This window comes from Xenopus laevis, chromosome 1L (assembly GCF_017654675.1).
Source record: "Xenopus laevis strain J_2021 chromosome 1L, Xenopus_laevis_v10.1, whole genome shotgun sequence".
NCBI lineage: Eukaryota > Metazoa > Chordata > Amphibia > Anura > Pipidae > Xenopus > Xenopus laevis.
The window spans coordinates 123464735-123477129 of NC_054371.1; the positions used below are offsets into that span (position 1 = coordinate 123464735).

At 39.8% G+C, this 12395-nt stretch overlaps 1 protein-coding gene across 2 annotated transcripts in view; it reads right to left on the reverse strand.

The window, feature by feature from the left end:
* ncln.L (nicalin L homeolog) overlaps positions 1-8138 on the reverse strand; it is an 11530-nt gene extending 3392 nt beyond the window's left edge. Inside the window, 10 exon segments of one of the 2 annotated variants that reach the window (NM_001091964.1) lie at positions 1-58; positions 790-968; positions 1140-1279; positions 1571-1659; positions 2342-2445; positions 2761-2841; positions 5526-5620; positions 6229-6373; positions 7155-7345; positions 7720-7965. The exon segment at positions 1-58 is cut by the window's left edge and continues 30 nt beyond it. In NM_001091964.1, coding sequence (NP_001085433.1) covers positions 1-58; positions 790-968; positions 1140-1279; positions 1571-1659; positions 2342-2445; positions 2761-2841; positions 5526-5620; positions 6229-6373; positions 7155-7345; positions 7720-7894 — 1257 coding nt within the window. In that variant the 5' untranslated portion in view covers positions 7895-7965. 2 annotated transcript variants of the gene reach the window in all.
* Positions 8139-12395: the final 4257 nt, after the last annotated feature.

The window sequence follows — 12395 nt, forward strand, 5'->3', positions numbered from 1 at the left end:
GAGTGCCTCAGCAATGATGCGAGTGTTACGGGCAAGAACCTGGGTATCAACTTTCCACCTGCACAGAACAATCACTTCAGTTTCAGATCCATATATAATTAGCACAATGTACATATGAGTGATAAAAAATATTCAATTATTTTCAGCAGATTGGTTGGAAAGAAAGGGATGTGGTGAGACCAAATTGCTTCTGCAACTAACCACAGTGCATTAAAGTGACATACAATAGACAATAGGTTTTTATTTGTAAACCTTTATAGATATATATTGCCTTGATTAAGGTTGTAACATCTTTATATAAAGAAGATTTCTACTTTAACCATAATGTCTTATTTATAATGCATACTTTACATATAAAGCACAAATAGCTTGTCTTCTCAGAACTATCAATGATTTATGTACTTCTGCAAACATAATAAGGTACTTATACAATCTTGGCTTCTATTCTCCAAAATGGCCCCAATGTCTCATTGGGACCATACATTATAAATTACATATGATTTGCATGGCCTGGCTCCCAGACATTTTAATCATATCCTTAAATATTACATACTCTGTAGTCTGGGTGCCACTGCCCATTACCTGCTGGCTACATTGCAGGAATGCAGGAAGCATTATTTTCACAAAGGCTTTTATACATTACCATGAACCAGATGTAATAGAGGATTGTTCCTCTTGGGTTCAGGAATTTTTTTTTATAGAAAGTAAAGAATTTGCCAACATACTCAGGGGTCTATGTATTTTCTGAATAAATGAAAAGCCAGAAAGGAATTAGCAATACTGGCTTACCTAAGATCTAATATACTATTACGATGACCACTTCGATGGCTTTCTAGATGAGAAATGGTGAAAGCTGGCAGACGGCGGATAGCAAACCGCTCATGTTCCCAAGCAAGTGTGTCCTCTGCCAGGTTAATCTTTTTGTGAACCATGGAAAACTTCACCTCTGGAAACTGGCTTGAAATTACCTATCAATCAGACAAGGAAAGAAAATTACTGTTCATCTGCACAAATATTTGAATATTTTCTATGAGCAGATTTCCCCTTTATGATGTGCCACCCATTCCCACACCCCTAAGTATTTAATGCTAACAGTATGGAATATGATAAAGTATCATTGGTACTTTGCACATAATTACCATCTCTAATTCCCTGAGAAAAGTGTGCTGCAAGGTTCCTTCCCTTGGTGGTTTAGAGACATGAAGGTGCAAGGTGTCATCATTTCCCAGGGTGTCCAGGCAGAGTACAAAAGCCACATTGTCCTGAAGAAGGCTAGAATCTAATGGATATCAGGCAAGGTTAATTAGAAAACATTATTAATTTGCATGATGCTTTTTTTCCCCACTAACATTCTCTCTTTTCACTAGTTTAACACACACCCGGGTTTCTGTATTACCATGCCCCTTCTACCCTTCCTATAATAATTTGCCTGATTTCCAATACATACTATACACATTCCCTTTTATTCTTTATCTTTTCTCTATTTCACAATGCTTTTAGCGCACTATAATGTCTATGCTCTCTTTCTGCCATGTTCATATTCTCAGCATTTAAGTTCACTGGTCCTCACCTGTGTGATCCAAATGGTCTTCTAACCACCTTTTTGTGCCCTGGTAGTTAAACTTCCCTCCACCTGATGTAAAAAAGAGCAAATTGTACCTGCACACAAGAGCAACAGGGATTACACATCATGTCAAATGTAGAGACAACAAATATCAAATCAAGTTCCAGGTCCACATGAAGATATAGGGATGGGTCAGTAGGTCACTCTGGATACTTTATAATTTCCTATGGTATAATTTCCTACTACAAGTTTAAGATACTTAATTTACAGTGAAATTATGTAAATGATTATTACATCTGACATTCAGACTTGTACCCACTTACAATGTATAGAGGAGAAATTTCCCCTATGTGACTAACACAAAGCTGTGCAGCAGAGCAAGGTTCAAGTTTGTACTTAATGTAGTACAATGCATCTTTGACGGAACAAGCTAATCAAAAGTGTGAATAGCTTGCAACAGAAATAACAAAAAAAGAGACCACTAAAAAAAAATCAGCTCTCTACATTACATCAGAAGGGCGATATTCATATTTGTGCACGATTACCCAATAACTGGGGTAATTATTCAAATTATGCACTGCATATAGGTTTTTTAACCACACACATGCGCAACATTAAGCACAAGTTGGAAGTCAAAGCCCTGTAACCAATAAGTAAATAGTGTTAGAATTTTATCTATAAATTCCACACTTTAAAGGACTGTTCCTATAAGCAAGTCAAAGAACTGTGTGGAAGATAACTAAATAGTAGGAAATGGATGGTTTTAGAGAGTCTCACCCAGCATGCGTGCGCTTGTAGGTATACAGACGAGAGAAAAGGCGGGCCAGCTCCAGAAGAATGGCCACACCACTTCCATTAGAATCTGCTCCATATGACAACCACTGCAAAACAGATTTACAGCATCAACTGTCTGATATGAAATTATGTTTATTTCACTGCTTTTCAGGGTGGAGGCATGTCCCTTATGTAAATGCAACAAAAAGTTTGTTTATATTATAAGCTTAAACTGGCTCATCAATGGAGGTCATACAGTATTATTATGCAGAAAATTAAAAGTGGAACTCACATAACTAAATTGATATGTTAGCATGGAAGGCCAACACAAATATGGCAGACATACCAGAAAAAGAATGATGATGTTCAAATAAGATCTGTACAATACTAAAAACAGTATGAAAAAGGTTAATTAAACTTACAGGAGCCACTCCAAAAGAATCATAATGAGCCACAATGGCAATAGTTGGGAGGTCTTCTGCTCCAAGGCCAGTCAGACGCCCCTGAAAAGACCCAAAATTATACCAAAACTAAATGGATTTAAATTAAAAGTATCAAATCTGCTTAGACGAAAAGGAAAGGTAAATAACTTGAGTTGCCAAAAGTTAGCCACTCCCTGCTACTGTATTCACAGGCCTCTTTACCAATTTTATTGCATATTGGCATCTTTGTATGGAAAGCTGCACGTTCAATGTATATTCCTAGTTTACCGAACAGTGCTGTGGAATATGATGGCACTATGTTAATTATAATGATGATTAACCAGTGGCCCATATCAGGCAGTAGTACTCCAGCTGCTACAGAACAAGAACAGCCTGCAAACTTGGCAAGTGGAAATTTAGGGACATCTAGAGGGCCACTTTTAGACATGTGGCACTGGAGAATTACTAAAAAAGGATATATAAAAGAGTACAGTATATAACAGCTACCGATTTAATGGAGGCTTCACACAGGATTTGTAGAAAAAAAAGTGCTGGGAATAAGTAGATAAGAAGATGATAAATCAGTCACAAGAAAGCTCTACCCTTTAGGAGAAAGATGCAGTTCCTCTGCCCACAATAAGAAGGAACAATCTAACAGTTTTGTGGGACATGGAACAAAGAGGCAAGAGGCAGTACTGGGGCCACTAAAGCGCATTACGCCTGCATTTTGTAGACAGGCGAAGGGAAGCAGAACTGCTCTTATGTGTTTCTGTGTGTAGCTGCACTGACAGGCACAATGTTGACCTGAGTGCAGCTGCAGAGAGCATAGATTGGTCAGAAAAATGCAAAAGCACACATTTTTGGGCCAAATCTCTGCTCTGTGCCGTTTAACGCAGCTACACACAGAAGTGCTTAGGAGCAGATCCACTATTCTCTGCTTGCCTACAAAAAAGCAGGCAGAGAGAAGCCAACTGTACGCACAGTGCGCCCTCACCCTTAAAGTATTACTACAGCTCTAGCGCTCATTAGCGCTGTAATTATTAAATGATCTACAAAACTCTTGCTTTTATTATACCAGCAATTAACATATGAATTGACTGAATTTACAACCTGTCTAACCTGTACACTGCTTGGAGGCATAATTGCATCAGTCACCACCCAACAAATATTGGGTAGTGAGTGAATGAGGCATATGAGAAATCTGCTATGAAGTGCTCTGATTACATAGTATGAGCAGCCAACAGCAGCAAAATGCATGCTGCAATGCAGCTGTGTCTAGGAAAACAAAGTTGTAAAGCAATTCAGTCATGGGACTGTTTTGTCTGAAATAATTAAAAAGTCAAGTTGGTGTCTGGATTGTCAGATGACAGGGTTGAAAAAAAAAAAAAGAAAGGGATGTCACTTGGGGAAGTAGACAGGACATGAGGATGAATATGAAAAGGATGTAGTGGGGGTGAAGGGCAAACCCAAACAAAATCAAGGAAGGGTAAAAGTAGATGAAAGAGCAAAAAAGCAGAGGATGCAACAACATTGGTGCTGGTAGTGACTGTATGTCATTGCAGGTCTTGAGTGCATTGAGTCATTTGCAAAGCCCCCAAAACACAGTATCACAAATGTTTAACAATTTGATCTGCAAAAGATTTTACTTTCACAAAACCATATTATTAAAGAAATCCAAGCTTGTGGTCTTATGCAACCAACACAGATATTCCTGTCAAGGGAATATAGTAATTGCCACACAGATTCAATCAAACACCTGCTCCTAGGCAAATAACAAAAGCTTCAAATGCAGCAATCTTCATAAACCGTCAATGAGCTAATGTAACTCTGTTGTTACAGCAGCCCTGTGACTAAGGTCACTGACTGTGGTCTAAATGAGGGTGTGGCTTTAGTTGCCCTGGCATATTGCCGAATTCACATGTGCACATTAACTATTTCAAAAGACTATTTTAAGAGTAGATTTAGTAAATTCTGTCATTTTTATCAACTCATATTATACAAGCGCTCAATTACTAGAACATATGCAACCTTTTAGATTTAGATAAATCCTGCTTACATAGAATGCAACTGTTCCGTAATAGTACATCAAAAGACTGCTGACTCTACACATAAATTAAAATCCAAGCTTCTAGAAAATATCTTAAACTAGTACAGAATTCATGATTTTTGATATTAACCCAATACCTATTTCTTACCATTTCTTGCCATTTGTAAGGACACTACAACTGGTGTTGTTATGAAAACAATGTAAATACTCTACATTAGCGCTTTATTGCTGCTTAGCCAACACTAGATGTGGTTAACGGTTCACAGATAATGTAACCCACCTAGAAGCTCCATGGACATCCCCAGTAATGCAGCTATATGTGGTTTACATAAAATTCTACTGTACTTTGCTATAAAACAATGCAATGTTGTTTTGGATGTATGGGGTTATGTGATAAAAGGTGCAAGGTTTACTACAGGTCTAACCACCTATATAAACCAATCACAGATAACATTTACTGGTCACCTCTGAGATTGCTACAGACTACTGCAACTAGGCAAACTTTGTGCTATTTTATTTGTTCTGACATCGGTAAGCATAAATGTAGAGGTAAAGGTAAATTCTCATTATCTCATAAAGCATTACTTCTGTCAGGTTTTGTGATTGCAGCTAACTAAAGAAAAGAAAAGTATTACAAATAATGTTGTTTATTCTATCAAACCCACTGTATACATCTCTGCTGAAAAAACAATGCAACATGCAAGTGATGGATTCTTACCTCCACACTGGTTACCAACCAATCACTAACTGCCTTGCTTTGAGCTCCACTAGTCACCATCTGAAAACCATTGGCAGTGGCTGTATGCAGAAGTACTGTGTAGGAAAAGGTTTAATTTAAATTAAGTTTAATTTGGTTCACAAAGTACTGAATGAAAACTGCAACAGATACAGGAGCATCCTATCCTATTAACACACATATGTACTGTATATCCATGAAATGGGACAACCTACAGTTCATTCAACTAAGAGGATAAAACTTACTACTATTTTTTAGTGCTTCATCTTTTAGGTTTTAAATTACAAAAATTGCAAGGTATTTATTAACACTTGCCTCTAGAAATTCATATATCAAAGCTAAACTGAGAAAGGTATAAGCCTAGTAAGTTGTATCCTTTACCTGGACTGTATATTTGTATATTTTATTTATATCCGTGTGTCATTTTTTGTGCAGATGAAATTGCCTAATATGACCTTTAAAATGTAAGTCTATGGGAATAACCACACAAATTCAGTATTTGAACAAAAAGTAATCGGTTGTGAGATCAGATGGTATTGTCTTTAAATACTTAAAGCATAATAGCCGTATGCACACCACCTGGTCACATTTTTGCAACTAGTATCCAGTCTTCTTATATACACAGTACCCTTACAACATCATTGGTTAATCTTATCTCAGGTTTTTGTACTAATAATACATTCACCTTCTGCTGCAGATGATGTACCCTGGCTGGCAGAGGCTGCAAGTGTCTGCTCATATATAGAAAGCAGCTCTTCATCTTCAACTGCAAAGTAGACCGGAACCTGAGTCTCCATGGACAGCATCTCAGGCTCAATATCCATGAATTGCTGTAAGAAAAAAGATCTTTTAATACGACAGTGAATGCCATTTTTAGTGCACATTTGAATATTTCAGACATATCACATGCACTTACACAGTACACCATAACAAAGCACACAGATAAAACCTCACGTAATCTGAATAACAGAACACTGCATATAAAGAAATTAAACTGGTGTGCGCAAAACAAACCTCTCATGCCACTAGTTCAGCAACCACTTCTGTTTGAAAATAAAGTCCCTTTTTATCCCCATTAAAGAATACATTAAAGGAACAGTTCAGTGTGAAAATAAAAACTGTGTAAATAGATAAGCTGTGCAAACTACAAAAGTTTGTTATATAGTTAGCCAAAAATATAATGTATAATGGCTGGAGTGACTGGATGTCTTATATAATAGCCAGAACACTACTTCCTGCTTTTCAGCTCTATAACTCTGAGCTAGTCAGCGACTTGAAGGGGGGCCACATGGTACATATCTGTTCAGTGAGTTTGTAATTGTTCCTCAGCATTCAGTTCAGATTTAAAAGCAATAGTTATGACCCATGTGACCCCCCCCTCAAGTCACTGATTGGTTACTGCTTGGTCACCAGGGTAACCAGTCAGTGGAAACCAAGAGTTGAAAAGCAGGAAGTAGTGTTCTGGCTATTATATTACACATCCAGTCACTCCAGCCTTTACACATTACATTTTCGCCTAACTAACTATATTAGAAACATGTTTTATTTTGCACAGTCTATCAATTTACCCAGTCTTTATTTTTTAGACAGCAAATAGAGAGTATTTCTCACATGGACGATATCCTGAGGTAAGGCTGCCATATTAGGGGGTAAAATCATTACCACTGCTCCTGCTGACTGCCGGAGAGCTTTCTGGTATTGCTCAAAGGAAAAGTCTGCCAAACGCATAAGCACACATCGTCGACTCAGCACATCTGCCTGAACTGTACGAGCCTCTGTATTAAGCACTGAATTCCGAGTACCTGCATAAGATAGAACACCACGTTATTATGATTACCTTTCTTGTAGGTTCTGTAATCTTAGTGTTTTAGTCTTTCCCTGTAGGTCTATATAACAAAATCATAAAGGAGGGGTGGGATCCAATTTGTGGGTATGAATCCTGTTGAAGTTGATACAGCAGGCCCCCCAAGTAATAGGTCTAGACCCAGATTTGTGAAATTGTCTATATCCAATGAAAAGCCCTGGTATTCTCAGTGACTTTCTTGCAATACAGAAATAATGCCAGTGAGTGAGACAAAAAAAAAGAATATTAGGGGTTCTTTATATTCCTCCCCAAATACCTTGCAACGGATTTAAAGTGAAAGAAACAATCACAATGCCCATTCATAATACTGACCGTAGCTCTGCCCCTGCAGATCATAGTGCTGCATTCGATACACAGTGAACTCATGGGCAGCTTCGGCCTGCAAAGGGGACACGAGGAGCAGTACCGCTGGTATGAAGACGATGATAGTGAGAGGGAAAGAGGCCTTCAGCATGTTATCAAACACCTCTCCAGCTTCTTCCAACATCGTGCCGGCTAGGGGAAAGGGCCACTTATGACACTAGTAAGTAAGAAACCAACACTCAGTCCGAATAGGCCTGGCACTGACAACCCCCCACAAGACTGACAGCTTTCTTAGCACCTGACCGTAGCCTTGCAGGCACTATGCGGTCACCTAAATTATATTCCGACAGGCGCTTTACAGCCAGCTACAGGAACAATAGGCATTCATTGTACGCTTCATAGAGGGTCCTTCAGCCTACAAATGGGTAGTAAACCAATGAGCTTCAATGTGAGGAGCTCTGTGGCTCGTATTCAAATAAGAAAAAAGCACAGGCACTACGAGGACACCTTTAGGTCCAATGTGCGCTCCATTGTTACGCCCTAGTGATAGGGAGGCCGAGCTATATCATTACAAGACGTACAACTGCTTGTGCCAATGGGTTAGCTGTTTAACCTTTTCGTCTCAATAGTAAGGCTGTCGTTTTGTGCTGTTTCCCTTAAGGTGTATTTCCTGGGGTACTTCAAGTTTAACCAGTAATAAAGAACAGGTTATCTCAGCAGGGTTGCCTATTCTATCTTTGTGTAAGTGATGGTTAACCAGGAGCTCCAGAGCCCCTGAGGATATGACATTATGCATATGCAAATTAGGATTCAAAATCAGTTCGGTATTCAGCCGAATCTTTCACAAAGGATTCGGCCGAATCCCAAATAGTGGATTCGGTGCATCCCTATTAAATTCTGATGCTATTTGTTGGTTTATGTGCTGCCATTTAGTAATTATCTGTATTAATTACTAATCAGCCTTATATTGTGACATTTATAGTCTATCTATGTGTATTGTATATTTTCCCTAAGCTCAGTAAGTGACAGCAGCACAGAGCATGTGCAATCAGCAGAAAAGAAGATGGAGAGCTACTGGGGCATCTTTGGAGGCACAGATCTTTACTGCTAAAGGCTTTTAGTTTCCTTGGGTTGGTACAGAAACCCAAAACATAATGTATAACATTTCCAGCCTACTTCTTTAGTTAAGCAGATATAATAGTTAAGCAGATATAAACTGCAGATTATATCAGTTAAACAGATAATTCACTGGAGCAACACAATGCTATCACATTAAGTGGAAGCAAATCTATACATTTCCTGCATGGCCGTTTTTCTGCTACATGTTGTACAGGACCCAACCAGAAGTTATGCTGTATTGCAGTGATCCCCAACCAGTAGCTCGTGAGCAACATGTTGCTCTCCAACCCGTTGGATGTTGCTCTCGGTGTCCTCAAAGCAGGTGCTTATTTTTGAATTTTAAGCTTGAAAGCTAATTTTAATTGCATAAAAACTAAATATAGTGCCAGGGAGAGCCTCTTGTAGGCTGCCAGTCCACATAGGGGCTACCAAATAGCCAATGACAGCACTTATTTGGCACCCTAGGGGACTTATTTATGCTTGTGTTGCTCCCCAACTTGTTTTACATTTGAATGTGGCTCACAGGTTAAAAAGGTTGGGGACCCCTGCTGTATTCGATCTCTAGCAATACAAAATGTAATTTTTCACCTTCTAAAGCTGCTCTGAAAGGGGGGGTCGCCAACTCTGTAACTGTTTTAAATTGATTCATTTAGTTGATACATTTGTTATCTTTGGCTCTGAGCAAAATCCCTGAGTGTCATTAAAAGGGAACTCCGGTTTCCAAACCAAAATTTGATAAAGAGGCCCACATAACACAGACACCCCTAATATACCCATCACGGTTACCTGTCTTCAAAAAGTATGAATAAATGTAATTTTCTATACCGAAATCCAGCTGTTTCTGCATCATTCGAAATCCTAGCAGGGAATTAGGGACTAAAACACTGGTGTTACAAATTGTAACAACTTACAGCTTACAGACAGCATGCAGGAACTACATAACCCACAATGCATTGCACTATGATGTTCTGTTCCTTATTGAAATCACGTGTGCAGGGAATTGTGGGGTTTGGAGGATGGAGGAGGCAGGCTAAGGACAAATGGTTGTTGATACAAAGTAACAGTAGTCAGCCAGCTCAACAAAGTAGTCAGGCAGCTCAGTGGGAGAGCAGGGGGGCTAGGCTTAGGGAACTGTCAGAAACCATTAAAAATCATAAAAAGTCAGCATATTTCAAAAATCTTAAGTTGTGTTTTTGTGGAGTTCCCCTTTAAAGGCAGCTGTTAGAATTGATACAATAGTTGCTAATATTCCACAGATAATGCTGAGAAATATATCTACTAATTGTAACTAAATTTATCAATTGTAACAGTTCAGAATCTGCTCCTGGATCACTGAGCTGCCAGACTGAGACACTAGGAAAACTGTAAAAAAACAAAATAAGGAAAGCAATTTAAAAAGTATTTATTTATGGTGAACAATCTGAAAACAACTGAACTGAAAAAAGTGTTTGGAAGGTGAACAATCCTTTTAAGTTGAATTTGTATGTAAGTTGAAACATATACATTTACTTATTAAATGTAACTTAGACAGATGTCTCTCTTAAAGGGGTGGTTCATCTTCAAAAAACTAGTTGTTTTCCAAAAGATCACCAGAAATAACGACTTTTTCTAATTACTTTCTATTTTCTATGTGTTACCGTTTTTCTAATATTGAAGTGTCTTTTTTCACCTTCTAAAGCAGCTCTGGGAGGGGAGGTCGCTGACACTGTAAACTGTTGTAAATGGATACATTTAGTTGATACATTTCTTATCTTTGTCCCTGCTGAGCAGAATCTCTGGGTTTCATTACAGGCAGCTGTTGGAATTGATACAATAGTTGCTAATACTCAAGAGATGCTGCTGAAAATGTATCAACTAAATGTTGCAAAATTGTAACAGTTTAGAGTGCGCCTGAATTACTGAGCTGCGGGTGTATTTCGGTGCAAAATGTTGCTGAAATATGCTTGATCTGCCTGCACCCGAGTGGAAACAATGCTTCCGGGTGCAGGCTAAGCAGGAGCGGAAGAGCAGCAGGGCAGCAAATTCTTGGCCTGCGCAGAAATTCAGGCTGAGATCCAGCATTGTTTGACCCAAGTCATAATTTCATGTTATTTGTCTAAGTGTTGTGTTAGTTGTGCAGCTCTTCTGATACTTACAAGTAGAGTAACCATGGGCTTGAATTTGTTCCAGCTTCAGTACAATGCCAGCTGCAAATATAGTTGTGAAAGAGGAAATATAAATATAGGGAAGTAAAAACCAAGCCAAGTCCAAATCCAAATTAATCATATATAACAGTGCTGTCCAACTTCTGTGGTACCAAGGGCCAGAATTTTTCTGGCCTACATGGTCGAAGGCTGATAATGGAAGTCAGTTTTGACCAATCTCTGTTTTTAAACCAATCCCACTTTAAACCACCCCCATGTTATCACAAGACCATATCCACATTAATTGTTGTAACACACTAAAAAAAACATGGTTGGTGCTCATTGCAGGGATATCACTTATCACTCAAATGTGAAAAAAGTTGTCATATTAAGACCTACCTTTAAATCCATATGCCTCCTCTCCAGCACATAAAAGTAAACACCTTTGGGGCCCCTAACAATAATTTTAAAATGCTAACAACCCCCCAGATCAAATACCAGGCTTACTGTATGTTCCACAGGCAGAGCAAGGCACACACAGGCAGAGTATGACACACCAAGGGAGAATGGCACACACAGGAAGCATAGGGAAGGCAGAGGATGGCACACAGGGAGCACAGGGCAGACAGAGTATGGCACATGCAGGCAGAGTATGGCACACCCAAGGAGCATAGGGCCAGGAGAGTATGGAACATCCAAGGAGCAGAGGGCAGGCAGTCTACGGCACACCCAGGGAGCATGGGGCAGGCAGAGTATGGCACACCCAGGGAGCATAGGGCAGGCAGAGTATGGCACACCCAGAACTAATGTGCAGGCAGAGTATGGCACACCCAGGGAGCATGGGGCAGGCAGAGTATGGCACACCCAAGGAGCATGGGCAGGCAGAGTATCGCACACACAGGCAGCATAGGACAGGCAGAGTATGGCACACCCAGGACAAATGTGCAAGCAGAGTATGGCACACCCAGGAAGTATGGGGCAGGCAGAGTATGGTACACAAAGGGAGCATAGGGCAGGCAGGGTATGGCACACAAAGGGAGCATAGGTCAGGCAGAGTATGGCACACCCAGGGAGCATGGGGCAGGCAGAGTATGGCACACCCAGAGAGCATGGGTCAGGCAGATTATGGCACACACAGGGAGCATAGGACAGACAGAGTATGGCACACCCAGGGAGCATGGGGCAGGCAGAGTGTGGCACACACAGAGCATATGGAAGGCAGAACAGAGCAGTAGACAGGGAAACCTATCAGGACCACTCTAAAGCTGGCCATAGATGCAAAGACCTGACTGGACTTCCCCATCTCCAGACCTGCCACTAACCATTCAGATCAAATAAAGTACCGTAGTAAAAGAACAAATCAGCCGATGTTCTGCCCCTGACAGCAATAGTACGAAAGTTATGTCCGACAAAGCTGGTGACAGTCTCCCACTGAAAATCGTA